Genomic DNA, 21,546 nt, shown 5'->3' on the forward strand with positions numbered 1-21,546 from the left:
TGTACGTATGTATGTGAAGCGCAGCTGGCGTTGTTGACAGTGTTGTTCACCCGGCTATCAAAGGTCTATGATCCACGAAGAAGAGCAAGGTAAGCTAAGGTAAGTATCGAGATGATTAACATACCGAAGGAGATCGACAGGACCGTGAGAATGTGGTACCATTTACGTGCACCACAGGAACGTCGGCGCTCTGACGAATGCCATGCGAGCTCTGAAGCAGTTCACCACGCAACAACAACACCACGATGGGCTTGCTGCTCTCAATTCCCTTGGCCGGTTCTATAGGGACCATTGCGACGTCATGCCTCGCAGGAGTGGCCTTCTGCTTCACTTCAACTGCAGGTAAGCTCGATGAGTTCTGCCCTTGTCGCCAGGCACCCTGCATGTAGACGGATGATCTCATACACCCATTTAGCTTCTATGTTCTGCAAGTCATGCAACTGTAATTCCTCGATTGCAACTAGGGTTGGATTTGCGGTCCGCTTCTCCCGCCCAGACTTTGCGGGGCTGTACTCACGTTTCCTGCGCCAGATTATCTTCATACTGAATTCACTTCTCGCATGGCTCATGAAGACACCATTCGCCATACGCAAGATCGAGTCTTGGAGCTATGACTACATCAAGATGGACTGCGAGGGCGGGAAATGTTATGGAGTTTTAGCAGTGAGCCACACCTCACAATGCAAAGGCGCTGAACCGAACAGCTGAATGCTGCGCCGCAGGTTCACCGAATATGCTTCGCACTGTCTCTCCTTCATGCACTTTTGAGTCTGTCATTGATTGGTGTCAAGGACACTAAAGACAAGCGGGCGGCCATTCAGAATGGGTGAGTACCGCGTATCCTTAAGCCCGTGCCCGTGTCTCACACTGGAGCAGCTGGTGGGGTCCCAAAGTCCTTCTCTGGATCATCTTTATTATTATCTCGTTCTTCATACCTAACGGCTTCTTCATTTTCTGGGGCGACTACGTCGCTCTCATCGGCGCTACCATATTCATCCTTCTCGGTCTGGTTCTCCTCGTCGACTTTGCCCACTCATGGTCCGAGACCTGTCTCGAGAACTGGGAGAGCTCAAGCTCCAATATGTGGCAATGGATCCTCATTGGCTCGACCGCCGCCATGTATGCCGCCACTATTGCACTCACGAGCGTCATGTACGCGTTCTTCGCCGGCTCGGGATGCACGCTCAACCGCTTCTTCATCTCGTTCAACCTCGCGCTGTGCATCGTCATCACGGTCATGTGCATACATCCGACGATCCAGGAATACAACCCGCGCTCTGGGCTCGCGCAGTCGGGCATGGTCGCCGCATACTGCACGTACCTAGTCGTCTCGGCGGTCAGCAACCACACGCACGAGACGTGCAACCCGCTGGGCCGTAACGCCGGCGCGTCTGGCACAACCCGCACGACCACGGTCGTGCTCGGTGCGATCTTCACATTCCTTGCCATCGCGTACTCGACGAGCCGCGCGGCGACGCAAAGCACAGCACTTGTTGGGAAGAACAAAAAGGGCCCGGTGCAGCTGCCGATTGATGATTCGCCGCACTCTGAGATGGATGTCGTCAGGACCCAGCCTGGTCGGACCGAGACTCCTCGGTACCAAGCGTTGTTGGCCGCCGTCGAAGCAGGGTAGGTGGAGTTGGATATCACGCTCTTGACGACGCTCTAAGAAAGTTTCAGTGCTATCCCTGCCTCCGCCCTGGACGAGGAGGAAGAGGACGAAGATGATTACGGCGAAACCAGGGACGACGAACGCTCGGGAACCCGGTACAATGTGAGTTACCGGTGATTACAAACCTGAACCGGAGCTAACAAAAGAGCAGTACTCTTGGTTCCATGTCATCTTTGCTATCGGCGCGATGTACGTTGCCATGCTTCTCACCGATTGGTAAGTTATCACGGGCTTCTTGCAAATATCACCTGCAGTTGCTCATTGTTGTTAGGAACGTCGTCTCCGCGGAATCGAGCGCCGACAGCGAGGAGGTTGTGTACATTGGCAAGTCCGAGACTGCGATGTGGATGAGAATTGTGTCTAGTTGGGTTTGCATGTTCTTGTACATGTGGAGCCTGCTCGCTCCTGTTCTCATGCCAGACAGGTGAGAGGCTCGTTTTTTGTTCATCTTCTTCGATATGCTGACACTGCTTCAGGTTTGGGGATTTCTGAGACTGTTGACTCCTTTGTGATTACTATGGACATTTATTAGTTGCAAATTCAGTTTGTTTGTATGTTCACGTAAGTGCATGACTACGACCCGGCAACCATTCCGGATTGCCCGAGGTGGTGGTGTGCTGACTAGGCATCGGGTGTACGACACCGTGGCGTATAATGAATGACGCTGTTCGACCTGAGGCCTGCGAAAGGATCAGAACATCAAGCGATTCTTGCGATACCATCTTACCGATATTTTTGACTTCAATACCCTAAGTGTATGAGGAAATGTGTTTGGTCCGTCGTCATCAGCATGAATGGCTTCCGTTCCTTTCATCAGCCAAAGCGTGCAGTCGGTCATGTATTGGAAGGAAGGGCCAAGGGCGGGTTTACGTGGCGCCAGACCAGAGGTCGAGGGTGTGTTTCCTTTCGGAAACGATGACGCAGTGTCGTTGATGACCTTTGAACACAATCAGATGTGCATGAAAGCGAGTCCCACAGGGAAGTCTCTGCAGACCAAAAAAGTAAGTTCGTGCTCGCGCGCTAAGGTGCGGAGGTGGTGCATGAAGGATGCCATGATCGCGTGTCCTTGAGGAGATGCTGCGCTCAGATTAGGGCCAAGGAGTCTTGTTATGGTATCGATGACAACGCAGCAAAGTCTTGAGTTAGGCGAAGCCTGTCGATACAAGACGATAGGAAACTAGCATCGCCTTGCCATTCGATAGACCTACCGAATATCGCGGACGCATGGATTCTAGGATTTCGATAGCGGCGTCAGTATTTAGAGCGGTGGCCACCTCAAGCCTGGCGAGCGCAGATGAGGACTTCTGCGTTTATGGCCCCATGTTATCCCGCCGAAGTCGATTACGTGCAGAGTGAAGAGCACTGTACCTCTCCCGAATAGTATTGCAACTGATGACGAGCCCTATCGACAGAGAAGTCGCCTGTGGTATCCATCCAGAGGGCAGAGACGTCATTCGACACCAGCTGTTGAAGGACCAAATGGAGAGCCAGGATCTTGAGGATGCGGTCGTAAGAGACCGATGATACATTAGGAGTAAGAGAAACTAACCGATTTTCCCGAGCCTCTATCGCCTGAGATCTCGTACACTAGTGAGCGCTCGGAGGTCTCAAGTAAAGAGTCGATCTCCGGAACGCCAGCTGTGAGACAAAAGGTGGATATTTGACTTGGAGCTAGCTCTTGTTCTAACAACTCGTCACCTCTGATTGCGGGGGAAGACGACTGTTGAGCAACAAGGGCAATGTAGTCACGAAGTTGAGCAAGTCTGATGGATCCTTCAGGTAGACGAGACAAGATGTCCACTGCAGACCCCGAGAAGAGGAGATCGGTATCAGTGCGGATGCCAATTTCAGCCCAAGCAGAGACGAGATCTTGAGGCAAGTGAGGCACTAGAGCCTGGAGGCGCATGTTGGCAGCTTCGCCTTGAGCAAATTCGAAAATCGAGAATTTATCGAGGACACAAACAAGAATTCGGGAAGGCCGAGAAGTCCTTCCCGATGTAGTCGGATAAGTCCGGCCACTGTCCGGAGAACAACGGCAGCTATAGCTATGTAATTAATTTAATATTGACAGATCTTGCCGATGGGAAATGCCTCGATCATTTTGTTATGGGCATCGACGTCACTTTCAACCTTGTCTTAGCATTTCGGCCTCGGCGTATGGCGTCGTTGCTCACGTTCATGGTATAACACCTCTATGAAGCCCGGCGGTACTGAGCTCATGCATCACCACCGTTCTCAACGAGATTTCAAGTTGTTTACGGTATCCAGCTTGGTTGTGGGTAGATGTCCTCTATCTGAAGTCGTTGAACGTTGAGTTCGGCGGTGGGACCATTAGGCATTAATTAGGCATACCTATATATACCATATCGCCTATCATAATTCGTTGACCACGAGTTGCAATCTGTTGCGTGAGCGATGTGTTTGCATAGTTTCAGTAGTCTACTACATGTCTGTATACTAGGTGAGAATGGCGTGCTTTTGTGCAAGTCGCCTTCGAAGCCGGGGTTCGAATTGTGGAAGTTGATATAAATCACTCATGCCAAGAATTGGTCGTGCGACCAAACATACTCGAGTAGCCCTCGAACACGGCCCCTACCTCAGCGTTAGCCTCAGGGGCGGTGTATCATCCATAACTTCGACTGCACTAGACGCTCTGGCTGTGGTGGCGTGAGTGAAGAAAGCAGCGGTGACACTGATTTCTTCACTCCCGCAGTCATAGAGCTGCGTCTACTGCTTTGATAATGCTCAGTAATGGGTTTGACCAAGCTTTGATTGCACTGATACTAGAACTGATAAAGTCCTTTTGCGTTGGCTAGATAATCAAATGATGGTAGTGGTAGCGAAATAGGCAGCCGTTTAATAGGCTTTCCAAGATGGGATAGCTTCCTTCAATAACCTCTCTTGAATGGCTGTATATCGCGCACAACGCCTCTCCTCCATCGTCATAAGGTATCTAATTAGTCCCATCTCCCGATGCAGCTGGCCTTGTTTGCACTAGTGTGCAATGTCACAAACAGTCTGGGTCATTTTCTGTCATGCTTGAGGTGGTTAATGCTCGAGTAGGAGAGTGACGGAGCCCAGGTGGTACTCTGGGAAGGGTACGAAACCAGCAAATAATTCGACGCGTATCGGTCATTCATGGTAACAGTGTCCTCATCGGAGTGTGTGTCAATGAAGGAGCGTACTCGCCGACGACGAGCCAGACCCAACCAGTAACGGAAGGCACAAGGGATCAAGTTCGGAGGAGCGCACGGTGAAACACGTACCAGCTTTTATCTCTACAGCGGCAGCCATGACTACATAGTATCAATGCGTAGCTGTATGATTTGACGATGAGCCTTATACCAGTCCTGAGGCCTGAAGGATTGGAACAGCTTCGACATGAGGTAGAGATAACACATATCAAATCCCTTCTGGTCCTGGTGCAAATGTGGGGTCCAATAAATGCTCGGGGTCGATGCCGAGTCGACGCCGTATCATGTCCTTACTTTTACCCCTGTCTTTGAAAGGTGAACGTTTGAACTATTGAGCGTGTCGCGACGCGTTGAGAAGCAGGACGCGTCGGGAGAAGCCGAGCCAGCCTTGCGATGCTCTTCCGCCGGTTTGCCTCGACGTCCCGTGTTCTCCCTCCGACCATCCGCCAGCTACTCTCGCCTTCTCAAGTTTCCAGCAAGGATGCTCTCGTCGAAGTCAATGGATGGGTCAAGTCTGTACGCCGGCAGAAGAATGTCGTGTTTGCCGTCGTGAGTGACGGTACCTGTGCTTCGGGTATGCAAGCCGTCTTGAAGACCGATCTTGCCCCCAAGAGGTACGTTCACAAGTCGATGACAGTGTTCAAAACATGAAAATAAATCCGTTCTTCCAGTCTCACGAATGGCGCAAGTGTGCGTCTTTGTGGTCGCTTGGTAGAAAGTCGTGGTCGTGGCCAAGCTCGAGAACTTCAGGTAGAGGAAGTCAATGTCACTGGGGACTCCGACCCAGACGTGCGTTTCCATGACTGCCTAGTAGATTTCAGCTCAGGTCTATCCAGGCATATCCTATTCAAAAGCAATCATTGTCAACAGAGTACCTCCGCGACCATGTCCATCTACGCTCTCGGACGGACACTAACGCAGCCATGCTTCGCGTTCGCAACTCGTTGCTCCATTCAATACATAACTTCTTTGAGGTAAGGTAGCTTGTTATCTCTGCTTGACTGTGCTCATTCTGGATTGTCGCGTAGGGAGAAGATTTCTGTTATGTTCATACTCCCATATTGACTTCAAGCGACTGTGAAGGCGCAGGGGAGACTTTCCGTGTACAGCCTACAGCCTCTATTCCTGCGAATGGGCCAGACATTTTTGCACCTGTCAGCAACATTACGACGCCGGCTCCCTCTTCATCAACCGAGAACCCCGAAAACAAGGAATTCTTTGGCAAACCAACGTACTTGACCGTATCTTCCCAGCTGTACTTGGAGGCTATCGCGTCGTCACTATCCCGCGTTTACACCCTATCCCCCGCATTTCGCGCTGAACGCTCGCAGACTTCACGACATCTCGCCGAATTCTGGATGCTCGAGGCCGAATGGGCATTCATTCACAGCGTGGATGACCTGTGTTCTCTCGTCGAGAACTCTGTCAAGGCTACTCTACGCAGCTTCCTAGAGCAAGAGGATGATATTAGTGCGCTGTGGGGAAACAACGACGCTGCTGAAAAAGATCGCCGACTGTCCGTTCTTCGGCAAGCGCGTGACGCATCGAGCTGGCCACGAATGACCTACACCAAGGCTATCGAAATACTCCAAAAGCAGCATGAAGCTTCTCCTTTCGAGTTTGAGCCGATATGGGGAAATGGGCTACAGAGCGAGCACGAGCAGTGGCTAGCAGCATCCTTGGGCGGACCCGTCTTTGTCACGGACTATCCCAAGGCAATTAAACCGTTCTACATGCGCCTGAACTCAGACAAGATCCCTGTGGGCGAGGAAGGACATTCTCGCGAGACTGTCGCGTGCTTTGACCTGCTCATACCCGAAGTCGGCGAGCTCGTAGGCGGTTCGGTCCGTGAAGAACGGCTCGATTTCCTGCTAGAGGCGCTGTGCGCCCATGGCCTCGCTTCCCGTGGACCCAACGGGATTGATGTCAAGGACGAGTACAAGTGGTATGTAGACCTGCGTCGGTACGGGAGTGCGCCGCATGGAGGATTCGGGCTGGGCTTCGAGAGGCTGGTGAGCTGGGTGACTGGGATTGAGAATGTACGAGAGTGTATTGCTATGCCGAGATGGGCGGGAAGGATGGTCGTTTGAGGTAGTGCATGGTAATATTTACATTTTCTTTAGTCAGAGTAACATACGTGTCTCGAACAATATATACTGCATAGATGTCTCCGCTCACAAATCCATGGTTTGCAGCCTAGTCTCCCGTAGGCAGGCCTTTATAGTATTTGGAAGATAGTCGTTCCTCAATACGATCGGAGCTTTAGTGGTGTTTCGACTGAGGCATCAACTAGTTTCTGCCAACTCAGGGGAATTCCGTTTTGGTCACATCGACACAGGCGTCTCGATCGCACATAACCTTGTCAAGACACGCTCATGACGCGCCATGGCTGAAGCACCCCAAACCGACGTCTCTCGTCCTTCGGCGCTTCCTACGGCCAAGCTCCTGCAGCGGAGCGCCTTCAGCCAGGCGCTCGTAGATCAGAAGTCGGACGAGTATCTCGACAATGTCGAGGAGGAGTGGAACAAGAAGGTGGACACGGAGATCGAGACGCTCGTGGATGGCATGGTGGACATCGTCAGCCTGGCCTCGGTAAGTGCAGTGATGATTTCAGGTTCCGACTAGCTCACTCAATGAGAGGTATAGATAGGTGACAAGGACAAGTTCCGCGTCGCCCAGGAGTCATTCCAGACGGAGTGTCGAGCTGAATCTATGGTGCATCCAAATGTCTAGTGGTGTATGCCGTGTCGTCCTCATACAGTGCACTTCACCAGGTCCGCGCGGCCCACTCGCTGCTGTCTATCACGCATTCGCTGAAGCTGCTGCTATTGCTGTCGGACGAAACCCAAATAGCGCATCGGCGGGACGCCGAGCTCAAGCACGTCCAGCATGAGAAGACCGAGGCTCGCGAAAAGGTCGCTGTTCTACTCGACGAGCTCCTCAAGCGGCCGCATGAGTCGTAGAGAAGGATTCTTGCCAAGAATTGCGCGGCAGCACAATACTCGATGTGAGACCATGTGCCATGTACTAGGTACTGCAATCATCCACTTTCCCTCCTTAAACTGCTAAAGATATCTAATAAACACGTTTGATTTACTCGAACCCTACAGAGACACGAATGATAATATGCGAATAAGCTTAAGAAGTGCCGTCCCGCGCCTTGATCTCGGCGGCATATGTCTGCACAAGCTCGTAAAGGTCAGTCCCGGGGTAAACCTAGTTAAGCGCACAAAAGTAGTCAGCGAATCCGTTTTATCCACGCTCAAAACGAGTAACACTTGCCGCAAAGCCATCATCGGGAGTATTTCCGCTCGAGTAGTTCGATCCAGCCTGCCTAAAGAACGCACGCATTTGAGAACGCAAATTTTCCATGCATGATGTCAAAAATGGCTCACCAAATGAGAACACCGGAGAGACCGTCGGTAATGGCGGTAGAGTACCAGTCCTTGTAGGTCTGGGTCTGGTTCTGGTCGGCAAGGACGCCAAACTCCTCCATGATCACAGGCTTGTTGTACGTCGCCTGGGCGCCGCGGTGGTTCTCAATCCAGCCCTGGCCCCACACGTCGGCACTGCGAGTCGATTAGCTTAGACGAGGTTAAGTGCCGAGAAGTTAGGATACGTACCTTGGTGTGGTCTCGTCCCAGGTGAACTGCAGTCACCTAGTCAGCATGGTCATCGGTTGCGACAAGAAATGGGGATCTTACGGGGTACAGCTAAAAATGAGATATTTGGTTAGCTTATACATTTGAATGTGCAAGGGAGCACTGACGTGGAACGTCCCAAAGTCAATAGAGCTGACAGCCAGGTTGGCGTCGAAATCGATGCCCTGCGAGCCACTAAACCGCAATGATCAGCATTTTGGTCTCTGGACAGATATAAAGAGGGAGACTGAACGTGTAGGCAAAGTCGGTAGTGTTCGTCCAGTTGAACCAGCCCTCGTCGCCGAGGCCGACGAGGTGGTTGCTGTCGATGGACTTGATGTACGAGGAGATGTCCTCGATCCAGGTGGTGATCGTCGTCGTCGTGCAGGTGCCCGAGGTCGCGCTCGTGGTACCGGTGCAGCGCGGCTCGTTGGCTGGGGTATTGGATCATAGTGAGTGATGATGACGTCGTGGGGTTTCGGCGGGAGACGCACCGAGCTCCCAGCCGAAGATCGTCGGCTCGTCAACGTAACGGGAGACGAAGGCGTTGATGTAGTTCTTGTAGGCAGTCTGATATTTGAGACTGGGTTAAGAGCAGTCATGGGATGGCGAGGAGGAGGATGACATACGATAACCTCGGAGTTGGAGTAGAAGTAGTCGTGGGGCTGCCCGTAGCCAAGGATCGAGTTGACGTACATATCCATGCCACCGTAGTCGCTCCAGTTGTTGGTCCTGAGCACCATGTCCATGCGTTAGCGTCTGTCACCGAAGGCATTGTACTAGGAGCCTGCTCACAGAGTGACAATAAGCTTTATGTTGTTGGCCTTCGCGGCAGCAATAACGTTGTCTGGCGTAAATCATAGGTCACTGGTGTTCTGTCATGCTGAGGGAGAGTGGGTTACCAAAGTTCTCCAAGCCAGTAGCCCCGGTGTTGATGGTGGCGTTTGCACCATCGAAATACTGGTAGTAGATAGGGTAGTTGGATACGACCGTCGCGTTCACATCGTTGAAGCCCCTGAATTACAAATAGCGTATCAGTCGGACATGCATACGTGCGTGGACCACTCAAGTCGAAGAGGGAAGATGGTACGAGAGTAGTGTGCCCATACTTACCAGGTGCGAACGGTCGTGCCACCGGCGGTGGCGATGTCTGAGAACGCCTGGTTCATCTGGGTGGTGGAGTACCCCGAAAGCCCGACCCAGTAGGAGTTTTCACTGAGCGGTTACGAGCGGCACGTTAGCTCAAGCTGTATGCAACTTGCCCGTGTAAGAGCAATGCGTACCCGTAGACCGTGTAGGCCGCGCCGTCGAGAGTGAACGCCTGTCCGGAAGCCTGGACATAGCCGGAGCTGGCCCGGGAGACGGGGTTCGCGAACTGTGTCGTTGCCTGTTAGCTACTCCAGAGTATTGAGGTGGAGGTTAGGGGCTGACCGAGACAGCCGCGAGCGCAAGAGCGACGAAGGTGGGGGAAAGCTTCATGATTTCCACAGGAGCAGGTCTTGACGATGACAAGCACTGAGAATGGCACCGATGAAAGCCTTCCAACGACGCTCTGGGGTATTTAAGCCAGGAAATGAGAGTGGGTAAAAGCCGCTCGTGAGTATGCCATCCATGTGTTGCAATGTGCGAAGGAGGGCTATAAACGAGTTTTCAGCGAGTATTTGCCGTCTGGCCTGGCAACGTCGTTGAAAAATAGTCTTGGGCCAAGTATAACAGCCTTGAAGACTCGGAAACGAAGACGAAAGCTCGGAACAATGCATTGTCAGGAACGCTGCTGAGACACATGAGCCGAGAGCTTTGAATGAGGCGGACATAGAGCTGAGTGGTTCTTTGGTGGTCCATGTGAAAGTTAGTAGAAGATCATTAATGATTTGTCGAGCTAGTCTGCTATTACTTCAGGGGCCGAATGCCCCGTGACAGCACTTGGCAGCATGACGTTGCGGATATAGTTTGTGGCTAATAAGAGCCTACAAAGTCTTGCCTGATTCATTGTGGCTCAACGTTTGGAAAGCGCCTATACCTCGGCTTGAACGAGTGAGCGCTCCGGGTGACCACCAACATATTTATTTCTCTTTCTGTATCATAATCCGTCAGACACACACGGTCAATGTCGCCATCATATCGCACACTCACTACTAGAGTACATACTTAGACCAGCTTAGACCACTACATCCCCACCTCGCTATACCTGCAAAGTACTACGCCTAGGCTGTTGGCACCTAGCCGCTACTTAGCGTGAACCACGTGTTCGACGCAGGGTATAAATATAGAATTCTCTCTCATCTTGGCTTGAACGTGTAGCAGCGGCGCGGGCAGGCCCGCGGCGCAGCTGTTGTGCGAAGGCGAGTGAACAAGAGATTTATCAAAGATATATATTATTCAACTTCCACGTAATGTTTGATGAGGTCACTGCTGATGTATACGCGGGGCCTACTCACGTTGATGTTATTTCATTTCATAGATAGCAATAAAAGCTACATAGACCAGCAGACTTTAAACAGTCAAGGATCAAAGTCACAGCGCCTTCTCCAAAGCGATCAACTCCTCAAGCTTGGCAAAATGCGGGCCGCTGAGCTGTGTCGAAGTAGCCTCGAGGAGGGGCGAGCGGACCTTGACACCGCCGTAGCCAAAATGCTTGGAGACGAGCGCCTTGATGCCGCCGATGCTGCCCACCTTGCCGGTGGCGAAGTCGCCCTGCCCCAGCTGCGCCTGGATGGCCATGGCCTCGTCGATCTTGCCCTCTTTGTAGAGTGTGTACAACTTCATGTGCAGCTTGGGAACGATGTTGGGCAGGGCGGCGATGGCGCCAGAGCTACCTGAAAGCAGGCCCTGCAGGAGGATCTCGGAGACGCCGGCGAGGGTGGAGAACTGAGTGGCAGGGACGGTGGACGTGATGCGGTGGAGCTTGCCGACGTTGCCGCAGGAGAGCTTTGTACCGACAATGTTAGGGTGGGCGGCAAGGGCAATGATGATGTCAGAATCAAGGTCCTGGCCGGCGGTGACGGTTGGGAAGTTGTAAACCATGTAAGGGATCGGAGAGGCGTCGGCAATCTGCAGAACGATAGGATGAATGTTGGCCCACTTTTGCCTAAGCAATCATGCGTACCTCACGATGGAAGCGAAGGATGGCCTCTAGGGTCATGGTATTGGGCCAGACGGAGGGTGTTAGGACAAGAACAAACGCAGCGCCGGCATCTGCAGCGTCTGAACAGAGCTTCTTGGTTTCGCGAGCTGACTGAGCACCGCATCCAGCGATGATCACGACGTTCTGAAAGCCATTGTCGTCGAGCGTCTGGCGAGTGAGGCTAATAGCTTGTTTACGCTCCTCGTGCGAGAGGTGTTGGGCCTCGCCATTGCTGCCCTGGACTACAATGCCTGTTACACCACCCTATAGGAAATTAGACCAAAATTCATGTAAGAAGCTGTTAGACTGACCTTTGCAAGTCTGAGGATATGGGCTTTGATGGCAGGAATGTCGAACTCTTCATTGTCATCGAAGAAGAGGACTGCAGGGACATAGATTCCTGGGGGAGGAGGGTGTGAGCGAGACATGGCGAGTGCAGTGGGATTGCAGTCCAAGATAGATCATCCACCTTACTTATACTTATGTGTTGTAGTGACAGGTAGAACACAGAGGGGGTAATCCTGGAAAATCCTAGTCAGATTCAGACTCGACGGAGCTCCGGTCGAAGAGGTCATGATGATCACTCGACTCGCGACAACGGAGCAATCGGTCGTGGACTCCGGTGGTCCTGGTGGACCAGAGTCACGTGATAAATGGTCCCTGAGACCTGTGTGGACCGGCGCACTGACGAGAGGCCTCGGCTCGATTCTTCTGTCTCCTGGCAGCCGGACTACGCTTCACTCACTTTTCCTTTTCTTTGCCAGGTTTCTCCACTCTCTTACGAGGACGCGTCAAGACAATCGCAGGCCCTCACAAAGATTAACTGAGATGTATTCGATACGCCAACGACTCACCACCTCGCTCGCTCCTCGCAAGTCAGTTACATATGGCCTCGCTGCTCCACCACGGAAGCCACCAAGCGCATCTCGCCCTGCCCACCGTCGCTTTGGAACCTTCTTGACCCCTCCTCCAAATGCTCTCCGACTGAGGCAGCAGTATAACACTCCGACTCCAGTTGCGTTTCGTCAGATGCACGTCCGCGCTATGTCGTACTCTTCCATTCCACGATTCGTCGCACGCGCTTTCCGTATTCCCGCAGCTGGAGCCGCAATTGGAGCAGGAGGCATAGGATACGCCAACTACAAGTTTGAACGTATGTCCTGGCTGCTTTTGCGTCGCTAGGGGGCACTGACGCGTCGTCCGTAACAGAGTTCCGGGAGACGACCTCGGGATGGATAAACACCGTGCAAGATGCGGCTAGTGACTTTGCAGACACGGCCACGGATGGGTGGAAGAATGTTACGGGACGCGTCTCCTCGATAGAGACTCCTCAAGTGTTCAAGGACGTCAAGGACTTCTTCTCCTCACTCGACTTCAAGGGCGGCGATGGTCAGGACTCTGGAAACGGCTCTGGTCCCTCGGGCAAGCGTCCCTCGAGCGAGGATAATGCTGCCCTGGCTGTCCTGGCTGCTGCTACCATGGCTTCACAGTCGGACTCTCACGCAGCTGAAGGTGGCGACGACAGCGATCCTACCCAGAATGGACTTATGCATCTTACCCGCAAGCTCATTGAAATCCGCACCATGCTCCTCAGTATCGACCAGAGCGACGCACTTAAGCTTCCGAGCATCGTTGTCATTGGAAGTCAGAGCTCCGGAAAGAGTTCCGTATTAGAAGCTATTGTCGGACATGAGTTCCTCCCAAAGTACGCTACACATGTTTCATTTCTACATGGCGTTCGGAATATTGATTGGTCCCCAGGGGTAACAACATGGTCACTCGCCGACCTATCGAGCTTACCCTCGTCCACACTCCTTCAACCGGCGGGAAAGGTGAAGAGTACGGCGAATTCCCCCAGCTCGGCCTCGGCAAGATCACCTCCTTCTCCCAGATCCAACAGACGCTCACCGATCTCAATCTCGCCGTATCGGCGGCCGAGTGCGTCTCGCACGAGCCTATCGACCTGCGCATCTATAGCCCACACGTGCCTGACCTCACTTTGATCGACCTGCCTGGCTATGTGCAGATCGCGTCGATGGACCAACCCGAGACGCTCAAGGAGAAGATCGCAGGTCTTTGCGAGAAGTACATCAAGGAGCCGAACATCATTCTCGCCGTGTGCGCTGCGGATGTCGACCTCGCGAACTCGCCTGCGCTGCGTGCAAGTCGCAAGGTCGATCCGCTTGGCCTGCGCACGATCGGCGTAGTGACGAAGATGGACCTCGTTCCGCCAGAACAGGGCGCAGTCATTCTCTCGGGCAACCGGTATCCGCTGCATCTGGGCTACGTTGGCGTCGTCGCCAAGCAGTCGGGTCGAAAGCCGCGGGGCGAGGGCACGGGACCCCTCGTGCGGCGCGGAGAGGACGACTACTTTGGGCAGTACCGCGAGTACTTTGGCGCGTCGTCGTCGAAGCATGGCAAGGCCAACGGCGGCACCGGGCTGATGACCGGCACAGACACGCTGCGCCGGCGGCTGATGGAGGTGCTCGAGAGCTCGATGGCGTCGTCGCTGCACGGCCTGTCGAACGCGGTGCAGCTCGAGCTCGAGGAGGCGTCGTACCAGTTCAAGGTGCAGTACAACGACCGGCGCGTGACGCCCGAGAGCTACGTCGCGGAGGTGATGGACACGCTCAAGGCGCGCTTCCGCGACTGCGCGGCGCAGTTCGCGAAGCCGGCGGTGCGCGCGCGGCTCAAGGCGATGCTGGACGAGAAAATGATGGACGTGCTCGAGCAGCTGTACTGGCTCGACCGGCGCGCGCCGGAGCTGGGCGCGCTCGCCGAGGACAAGCGGCTCAGGCCCGAGGACGTCGAGCCGTACTGGCGGCACAAGCTCGAAGCGGCGAGCTCGCTGCTGACTAAGAGCGGCGTCGGACGCGATGCGACGCTGCTCGTGGCGGATGGCCTGCGCGCGCTGATCGACGCGATTGCGACGGGCGAGCCGTTCACGTTCCACCCACGGGCGGCGGAGCGGCTCACGCAGTTCTCGCACGCGATTCTGCGCGAGAGGATCGGGCTGACGAGCGACCAAGTGGAGAACTGCATCAAGCCGTACAAGTACGAGGTCGAGGTGGACGAGCGCGACTGGGACGCGGGGCGGAATCGCGCGATGGACCTGTTCGAGAACGAGGTTACGATGTGCGAGGGGAAGCTGAAGGAGATCAGGAAGAAGGTTGGTGGGAGCAGGCGGCTGAACGGGCTGATGGGCTATGTGAGGGGTCTAGAGGAGCGCGCGAAGCAGCGGAGGTTGGTAGGCGACGAGAGTGGCACAAGCGAGGAGGAGCCGGAGAGCTATCGGTATCCACCAGCGCAGGTCTTGGATGGTGCGTCAGCTTGTATGCGGTTGTATGCGTAATAGCGAGCTGACCGTCGCGTTCACAGCCCGACACGCAGTGTTGTACAGTGACCGGCTGGGCATACTGAAGCTGCGCCTCGCAGCTTTACGGTCGAAGCGTTGCAAGGCGGGCCCGCAGAGTGAAGTGTTCTGCCCCGAGGTGTTCTTGAACGTCGTCGCGGACAAGCTCGCATACACCTCAACGATGTTCATCAATATCGAGCTTCTTGACCACTTTTTCTATCAGGTACGTGATAATTCCTGGACTATCAGCTCTCAGAAGTGCTAACACGCCTCACAGTTCCCTCGCGAGATCGACTCGCGGCTACTCTATGATCTTGACCGGAAGGAGATTATCGAGTTTGCGCGCGAGAACCCGACCATACGCCGTCATCTCGACCTGCAGGAGCGCAAAGATAAGCTTGAGGAGGTCATGAAGCAGCTCAACAGCCTCTCGACTCTTCGTCCGGATTCGCAGCCGTCAGCGCGGAGACAACGAGGACTGTTCGGCGGCATGTTCTAGACGACTGAACAGGTTCTTTCTTTGCAAGACCCTTTTTCACATGTAGATATGGCAAGGCGAGGCGCATGAGCAATTTTCCTCGAGGCGAGGATTTTGTCGTTGTTGTTCTTTGCGTTCTCTGCTTATGATAGATAGATAATTAGGATTTGGATTCACGCTGTATAATCTTTGGATAGGCTTAAGAATAGGATTAATCCGCCCTGCTCAAAAATTACATCGAGGGATAGATAGATACATAATGTGGCGAGGTATGCTTGCATTCGTGTATTCGCGAGCAGACCTCGCCGTCATACAGGTGTGCTCTGGTCTTCGACGCCAGAGGTAAATACGGGTTACATGGCAAGCACGGCGACCAAGCTTAGAGCTTGGCCTTTTGCTGGCCCTTGGCGGTCTGTTCGTCAAATGTCAGGAATTGTACATAGGATCTGAGTAAAGGGAGAGCGCACCTCGAGGACGGCGCCGAGCTTGGTGGCGAGCATCATGTTCCCGCGAGTCTTGAGCTTGCCCGAGATGAACGCCTTCTGGCCGTCAAGCTAATTTTTTTTGTTCAGAACAGAGGGTGCCGGTCAGATTCGTCGTATGCCTCGGGGGGGCATATACTGGTAACGGTGCGTACCTTGCCCGAGGCGAGCTGCGAGAAGGTGTCGTCGCTCATGATGAGGGTGACGTCGGCCTTGGGTTTCGCGGGGCCCTTGTAGACGACGCCCTTGTTCTTGAGGTCGATCGTCCAGACGGCCTCCGCCTTCTCGGCGTTGGTGATCTTGAGCTCGAAGATGCCGTTCGTCTACCAAACGAGAAACGCGCGGTCGGCGCTATGTAGTGGTAGCTCAGAGGGTCAATGAACTGTACCTTTTTGATCTGTGCCTTGCGCTCGGCGTCGGAGAAGCCGTCAAACGACTTATTGAGCTCAGAGATGATGTCGGAGGCCTGTGTGTGGACGCGTTCGCTCGGTCAGAGACATACGTCAGGACGAGCGCGAACATGGCATATGCGCACCTTGAAGCCGTCAGCCTTGAGGTCGGACATGATGATATCGAGTACGTTAAGTAGGGAAGAAGTGAAGGATGATCAAGGGAAGGAAGAGAGATTCTGCGGAGGCGGGCTGAGCGACTGTGACGCGTTTTAGGTATGGGTGGGCTATCATATGATTATGAACGTGTGGTTCCTGACAATAACCGGTTATTGCAGAGTCTAACTGCACGACACGACATCATACCTTCCCCAGCTTCGTGTCAATTCTCCGCCTGCTATTACTTGTCAAGTGTCAACTGCAGACCTAGGACACGTACTACTTTCGTTGAATTTGAGGGATTGCCCAACTACTAGGAACGCTATGTTACCTGCCCCGACTTTCTACATATCACCCGAAACCAACAGTCACTTCGGGTTCTTGTCGGATTCGCTCAAAACATGAAGCAAGTAGGGCATGTTTACCATGTCCACATGGTATCGTGTCTACTATACAGAGTCGGTCACTCAAGCCGAAAATAAGCTCAAGCTGCAACTTCAGGCTTCTCAGATAGTTAATGTTCCTGCTGTATAATGCGTAGCGGAACCGAAGGATGCGAAGCAGTCAATGTCATTGATTGGATGGTGTCATTTGAATTGAAAAGTGGCCACAAAGGACATTGTGAATTTGTGATGAACGTGCACGAGGTTAAGCCGGGCTGCGATAAGCTTGCACACTTGTCTTGTCCATAAATGATAACAGGCGATATGCGGAGGTGAAAGGTGCGAATCCTTGGTCATGACTTTGTCGTTTATAGACGTCGCGGAGGCCAAATGAGGTCTCTGAACGACACTACCGAACTGATGCAAGTGACGATGTTGCCGTTCGCAGTCGCAGTCAAGGGCTGGGCGTGGAAAGGGGGATGCAAAGTCGAGCACGTGTTGAGGTGAACGTTGACGAGTCTGTGCAGGGCTGGAGTGCCTGATTAGGGAATGGGGATGGTGTGAGACCGGTGGCCAAGTGCCTATAGACGCTCCACCTCGCCTGTCACATCCTCTCCTCTAATCCCTACTTAGCCGTCCCGCAGCCCATCCAACACACCACCCGGTGCTCTCCTTTCTGCGACGCCATCCCAGACGAGCAGAGATGAAGTACATAGAATCTCCTGAACTCGCCCGCCTCTCCCGCCTCCTTACCCACGAGGGGCCGGAGTGTTCGGTCCACACCCGTATCGAGGCATACAGCTGCAAGAACATCAAACGCGACAAGAAGCTCTTCAAAGCGCTCGAACATGCATACACAGACGAGCTCTCCCACCCACCGCCCCAGACATTCGACCCACCCACCTTCTTCTCCGGCTCGTACACCTCCCCCCACTCACCGCCTCTCAGCAGCAGTGGCCCGTCCCAGTCCCCACCCAGCTCGGCTCCGCTGCTCGACCCAGCGCTCGCGCAAACACCTTTCGGGCCCATGGACAATCCCGCATCGCGCAAGACCCTCTATCTCCTCATCGCGACTCTCAACGTCGCCTTCCCCGACCATGAGTTCTCCGACGTCCGTCCGGACCAGTTCACCAAGGAGCGCAATGGCGCGACCGTTCTACACGCCCTTAGCACCACCCTCGTCTCGCCCCAGCGTGTCGGCACACGTGGTGTACAGTCCTTCGCCCGCAGCTATTCCTCTTATCCCCCGAGCTCGCCGGAGGTCTTCCCCACCTCCTCCGCCTCGCCGTCCATCTCGCCCTCGCACAGCCGTATGTTCCATCCGTCCTCGCCGCTCAACTCCGACTCCCTCGCAAGCGGGACGAATCCCCAGCTCTACCGCCTTTTGGACAGCGTCATCGGCCTGCAGGATTGTCAGATCTTTTCCTTCTCGCCCTCTCTTGATGCCGATCCGCATGCGAACGACTGGGAGGATGACGAGGACGACGTGGCAAGTGACTCAAGCCCCGAGGATGATGACGACGAGGCCATGTTTGAGTTTGATGACTATGACGTAGATGAGAGCACGCGATCAAGACCGTATGCGCCCAAGCGCAAGACAAGCGCGGGGAGCAGTGAGACGAGTCGGAGTTGGGGTGGCTCGCCCGAGAGACGCAGTCGTGGAAGAAACAACCTTACGCCGCCGTCGCCGATGGACTCGTCGCCGATGGGGAAGTACCCCCGGGTGCACCTTCGCCGGAGACCTGGCGCGTTGCTCTGGTCGAGCCACTGGTTCTTCTTCAACGCCAAGCTCAAGCGGATTGTGTTCGTTTCGAGTTGGGCGCGCGCCAAGGCATGGGGCTATGGTGGTGAAGACGAAGAGTTTGACGAGGAATACGCCGCCGTTGAGAGAGAGCGATTCCTGGGTTGGGAAGGGGCCGCAGGCGCAGGCGCAAGAGCGTTGGGCCTGAGTGCAACTGTTTAAGCCGCTTGTGGCCTATCTGGTAAGCGTGCTTCAGTTTATCTCGAGGAAATCTGTCCCATTCGTACATTTTCTTGCAGCTATTTTCCCTATGCACGCGCTTCATCAGCTCGCGCACCGCTCTCGTCCAACACGAGGACCACCCACCTGACGATTTTTCCTGGACTTGATCCAATATATCTCGTTCCTGATTTATGAATTATGTTCTGTTCCGCTGACTGGCCTAGTGTATATCTCCGTTTACTGTTACCTTATCGGATGCTGGATCCTTTATTTCCTTTTCGCTCTTCGTATGCACCGCCCTTCCTTTCGGGTCGCTTGTCGCTCTCCCTTTCTCCTGGGATGACGTGGTAGTTGTACGTGGCGAACATGTAATATATTGACCTATAAGTTAGCTCTTGGTAACGCTGTTACTGTCTGTTAGTCGAATATCGATGCTGGCATGGTTCGAGACAGCTTTGTGGATTTTGACTTCGTATTGTCGGATAAACCAGTACTTGTTCCGCAGTGAAGGCTATCAAGAGGTCGCATATACCCTAAGTTCAAGATGGCAGAGCGTCGCAAGAAAATAAGCGCAGAGAGCAAGGGGTTGTCGAGGGGAAGACATCGAGAATTCGATTTGTCTGTATCAAAGCGGATCGATAGCATGTGAAGCCTGTGAACTGGCATCCGGGAAGCGATCTCCTTCGACAAAGTGTGAACAGACGTCAGTGAGCAAGCCAATGAGTAGAAGAGTCAAGACAGTTTCTGTCAGTGAATGCGCATGGATTTGAAAGTAGCTGGAGCAGGTCGTGACTCGGCCGTGAGTCAGGGGAGAACTGGCAGGTGGCGGTGCGGATGACGCTGGAATTGCAGACAAGAGTCTCGGAAAGCGATATAATTGTAAACCATGAGACAGGTGCCAACCGAAGCTAGCCAGTAATCTGCTAGATTTATGGCCGTTGGATCCGTCGATGAAAGGGAGGTGACTGTCGTCCTATTCCGAATGAGTCGTACGCCAAGAGACACTATTAGGACATCGGACAAACAAGAAATGAGAAGATCGAGCAATTCCTCTTTGATCGTCCTTGATATACTACCTGGTCTCGTTGAAGGGTTACGGTAGAGCACCAACAGATCATGAGCGACGCGTTGAGCTAGGACTTGATCGCGAAAGACACGTCGAGGAAGAGAAAAGCGGAACGGAGGCAAAAAAAAAAGTTGCGAAGTGTCAATCAAGATTCAAGTTGATCGACCTCGGCTCGGGCCGGATAAGGAGGGGCACGCTAGCGCTCAACTCCGAATTCTGGGCCACCCACGATCAACCAACCAGACCGCGGCCACGACCAGGTTGCCTCAGATTGTTGCAGGCTTGGAAAAGCAGCGGCTATGTTGCTTCGGGACTTTGTGGGACTTCATCAAGGCCTGTCATTGGGTGAATCAAGGCTGCTCTCATCTCTCATCTCTACGGTCGGCCCTCGTCTTCTCCAGGAACTTGGAATGAGCACACCCATGTTCAGATACATCCGGGTCTCTGACCCAACTCTGGCCAACTTGCCTCCCGTTGCGATTTTCTCTGATTTTGATCAGGATCGACTGCACCGACCAACTTAATGCGACATCCTCTTCTTCAGTCAGTCAAAATCTGTATCTTGCTGTAGGAGTCCCCCCTTGACTACGCTTCCGGTGTCCTATACTCTGCAGCGGGTTCGCCACGTACGCACTGGACATGTGTCTTATGATATTGATGCCTCACCAGAAAGTGACGCTCAATGCGGCGTCCTTGGGAAGCAGTATCCAGGAGCATATAGGACCTTGAAGTGGGCGTTCAGCTTCCCCGTTCACCCTCGACCGCTGTCGGCCGTACTATACTATTGGGTCTTCATGCAGTCTGATCTGGAAGTCAACATGGTCCTCGCCCTCTATCTTGATCACAGGATTTCCCCCGTTGACAGATTTTGACCTCGCACATTGGTTTTTGGATAGCTCAATTAAGCTAATCCCAAGATCCCGCCTATTCGCGCTCCTCATCGTTTTGCCCATGGCGCGGGCTGGGGCGTCATATGTCTGATTGTGTTAAGTCTACCTTGGCCGTTGACATCCGACAAAACACACGGGTTTCTTGGTGGAAGTCTCATGGTTGCCTGGCAAACACACCTAGAGGCTGGGCATCGGCCAGGGTGATTTTCGGAAGAAATTTTGCTCCCATGAATCTGTGGCGACACAATAGCTGTTCCCAAACATTCGCCCATAAGCATGACAAAAACATACATATGCACTCGCATTCCCTGCCCTGGATGTTATTAGGTTGTCGTATCCATTACTCGCAGTAGGTCCCTTGCTGTGCATGCACATTGTGATGGTGGCTGATGGTGGCTCATTGGCGATATCTTCGAAGGGAAAAAGATGGTGGCTCAAGCCATAAACGGTACAACATACACATGGCGCTTCTACTAATTGCCCTGTGACGCCTCTCACCCCTACAATGGAGCTTACGGCCACTGGAACCCAAGTATCTAAGTCGCCTTGCTGTGTGCCATGGCCTCTCCACAGCATCACCGCCTTTGTTGTCGACGGCCTTTGACCCCAGTTCTGTCGTGGCTCGTTCCCCTGTAATTGGTGATCACTCTTATTGGCTGGTGAACACGAACGTTGCTTGCCTGCTATCGAACGCTCAATAACATAGCCCAAATTTGGCGCCAGGTGCTCTGATGGCGCTGGCTGAGACAA

General features: G+C 53.6%; 10 protein-coding genes across 10 annotated transcripts; 5 read left to right on the plus strand and 5 right to left on the minus strand.

Annotated features, from left to right (window-relative positions):
* Positions 1 to 235: 235 nt before the first annotated feature.
* CONPUDRAFT_119668 (TMS membrane protein tumor differentially expressed protein) lies at positions 236 to 2,387 on the plus strand. The gene is made up of 9 exons (XM_007767706.1): positions 236 to 342; positions 416 to 477; positions 532 to 663; positions 723 to 826; positions 877 to 1,629; positions 1,681 to 1,774; positions 1,824 to 1,888; positions 1,944 to 2,096; positions 2,149 to 2,387. The coding sequence occupies exons 1-9, from the start codon at positions 246 to 248 to the stop codon at positions 2,162 to 2,164; spliced, it is 1,476 nt and encodes a 491-aa protein (XP_007765896.1). The 5' UTR covers positions 236 to 245; the 3' UTR covers positions 2,165 to 2,387.
* Positions 2,388 to 2,536: 149 nt separating this feature from the next.
* CONPUDRAFT_142527 (uncharacterized protein) lies at positions 2,537 to 3,852 on the minus strand (the record flags this gene model as incomplete). Its single annotated transcript, XM_007767707.1, has 7 exons — positions 2,537 to 2,609; positions 2,667 to 2,825; positions 2,881 to 2,976; positions 3,041 to 3,166; positions 3,222 to 3,592; positions 3,636 to 3,690; positions 3,847 to 3,852. Coding segments are annotated over 7 exons (885 nt in total), but the record flags the coding sequence as incomplete, so codon positions are not given.
* A 1,407-nt stretch (positions 3,853 to 5,259) lies between these two features.
* Positions 5,260 to 6,956, plus strand: CONPUDRAFT_88416 (asparaginyl-tRNA synthetase; the record flags this gene model as incomplete). The annotated part of the gene is made up of 4 exons (XM_007767708.1): positions 5,260 to 5,480; positions 5,538 to 5,655; positions 5,703 to 5,840; positions 5,895 to 6,956. 4 exons carry the CDS (start codon positions 5,260 to 5,262, stop codon positions 6,954 to 6,956), a joined length of 1,539 nt encoding a protein of 512 aa, XP_007765898.1.
* Positions 6,957 to 7,251: 295 nt separating this feature from the next.
* CONPUDRAFT_49892 (uncharacterized protein) lies at positions 7,252 to 7,829 on the plus strand (the record flags this gene model as incomplete). Its single annotated transcript, XM_007767074.1, has 3 exons — positions 7,252 to 7,458; positions 7,513 to 7,581; positions 7,641 to 7,829. 3 exons carry the CDS (start codon positions 7,252 to 7,254, stop codon positions 7,827 to 7,829), a joined length of 465 nt encoding a protein of 154 aa, XP_007765264.1.
* Positions 7,830 to 8,004: 175 nt separating this feature from the next.
* CONPUDRAFT_119678 (glycoside hydrolase family 5 protein) lies at positions 8,005 to 10,326 on the minus strand (the record flags this gene model as incomplete). Its single annotated transcript, XM_007767709.1, has 14 exons — positions 9,939 to 10,326; positions 9,791 to 9,882; positions 9,621 to 9,722; positions 9,410 to 9,522; positions 9,303 to 9,354; positions 9,137 to 9,239; positions 9,002 to 9,077; positions 8,761 to 8,941; positions 8,636 to 8,702; positions 8,571 to 8,579; positions 8,490 to 8,515; positions 8,262 to 8,435; positions 8,143 to 8,200; positions 8,005 to 8,082 (listed from the first exon to the last, which is right to left on the minus strand). The coding sequence occupies exons 1-14, from the start codon at positions 9,984 to 9,986 to the stop codon at positions 8,005 to 8,007; spliced, it is 1,179 nt and encodes a 392-aa protein (XP_007765899.1). The 5' UTR covers positions 9,987 to 10,326.
* A 695-nt stretch (positions 10,327 to 11,021) lies between these two features.
* Positions 11,022 to 12,059, minus strand: CONPUDRAFT_51541 (aldolase; the record flags this gene model as incomplete). The annotated part of the gene is made up of 3 exons (XM_007767170.1): positions 11,022 to 11,588; positions 11,614 to 11,895; positions 11,943 to 12,059. 3 exons carry the CDS (start codon positions 12,057 to 12,059, stop codon positions 11,022 to 11,024), a joined length of 966 nt encoding a protein of 321 aa, XP_007765360.1.
* A 302-nt stretch (positions 12,060 to 12,361) lies between these two features.
* Positions 12,362 to 15,685, plus strand: CONPUDRAFT_119685 (uncharacterized protein). The gene is made up of 5 exons (XM_007767710.1): positions 12,362 to 12,784; positions 12,841 to 13,336; positions 13,393 to 14,951; positions 15,010 to 15,209; positions 15,264 to 15,685. The coding sequence occupies exons 1-5, from the start codon at positions 12,460 to 12,462 to the stop codon at positions 15,483 to 15,485; spliced, it is 2,802 nt and encodes a 933-aa protein (XP_007765900.1). The 5' UTR covers positions 12,362 to 12,459; the 3' UTR covers positions 15,486 to 15,685.
* On the minus strand, positions 15,656 to 16,540 carry CONPUDRAFT_119686 (sterol-binding-like protein). The gene is made up of 5 exons (XM_007767711.1): positions 16,482 to 16,540; positions 16,335 to 16,412; positions 16,102 to 16,269; positions 15,932 to 16,018; positions 15,656 to 15,876 (listed from the first exon to the last, which is right to left on the minus strand). The coding sequence occupies exons 1-5, from the start codon at positions 16,509 to 16,511 to the stop codon at positions 15,844 to 15,846; spliced, it is 396 nt and encodes a 131-aa protein (XP_007765901.1). The 5' UTR covers positions 16,512 to 16,540; the 3' UTR covers positions 15,656 to 15,843.
* A 974-nt stretch (positions 16,541 to 17,514) lies between these two features.
* Positions 17,515 to 19,278, plus strand: CONPUDRAFT_80576 (Maf1-domain-containing protein). Its single transcript, XM_007767301.1, has 2 exons — positions 17,515 to 18,859; positions 18,918 to 19,278. The coding sequence occupies exon 1, from the start codon at positions 17,581 to 17,583 to the stop codon at positions 18,838 to 18,840; it is 1,260 nt and encodes a 419-aa protein (XP_007765491.1). The 5' UTR covers positions 17,515 to 17,580; the 3' UTR covers positions 18,841 to 18,859; positions 18,918 to 19,278.
* A 1,341-nt stretch (positions 19,279 to 20,619) lies between these two features.
* On the minus strand, positions 20,620 to 21,427 carry CONPUDRAFT_80577 (uncharacterized protein; the record flags this gene model as incomplete). The annotated part of the gene is made up of 2 exons (XM_007767302.1): positions 21,215 to 21,427; positions 20,620 to 21,145 (listed from the first exon to the last, which is right to left on the minus strand). A coding segment is annotated over exon 2 (172 nt), but the record flags the coding sequence as incomplete, so codon positions are not given.
* Between the last annotated feature and the right edge of the window lie 119 nt (positions 21,428 to 21,546).

Source organism: Coniophora puteana, assembly GCF_000271625.1.
Source record: "Coniophora puteana RWD-64-598 SS2 unplaced genomic scaffold CONPUscaffold_3, whole genome shotgun sequence".
NCBI lineage: Eukaryota > Fungi > Basidiomycota > Agaricomycetes > Boletales > Coniophoraceae > Coniophora > Coniophora puteana.

Bases quoted from the DNA above. Each gene is read 5' to 3' on its own strand.
- CONPUDRAFT_119668 (XM_007767706.1), top strand. From the start codon at position 246: ATGGGCTTGCTGCTCTCAATTCCCTTGGCCGGTTCTATAGGGACCATT. The intron at 1,630-1,680 runs GTAGGTGGAGTT...AGAAAGTTTCAG, and splicing joins TTGGCCGCCGTCGAAGCAGG to TGCTATCCCTGCCTCCGCCC. The intron at 1,889-1,943 runs GTAAGTTATCAC...CATTGTTGTTAG, and splicing joins GCCATGCTTCTCACCGATTG to GAACGTCGTCTCCGCGGAAT.
- CONPUDRAFT_119685 (XM_007767710.1), top strand. From the start codon at position 12,460: ATGTATTCGATACGCCAACGACTCACCACCTCGCTCGCTCCTCGCAAG. The intron at 12,785-12,840 runs GTATGTCCTGGC...CGTCCGTAACAG, and splicing joins CGCCAACTACAAGTTTGAAC to AGTTCCGGGAGACGACCTCG. The intron at 13,337-13,392 runs GTACGCTACACA...ATTGGTCCCCAG, and splicing joins GGACATGAGTTCCTCCCAAA to GGGTAACAACATGGTCACTC.
- CONPUDRAFT_119686 (XM_007767711.1), bottom strand. From the start codon at position 16,511: ATGTCCGACCTCAAGGCTGACGGCTTCAAG. The intron at 16,413-16,481 runs GTGCGCATATGC...GTCCACACACAG, and splicing joins TCAAGGCTGACGGCTTCAAG to GCCTCCGACATCATCTCTGA. The intron at 16,019-16,101 runs GTACGCACCGTT...AAAAAAAATTAG, and splicing joins CGCAGCTCGCCTCGGGCAAG to CTTGACGGCCAGAAGGCGTT.
- CONPUDRAFT_80576 (XM_007767301.1), top strand. From the start codon at position 17,581: ATGAAGTACATAGAATCTCCTGAACTCGCCCGCCTCTCCCGCCTCCTT.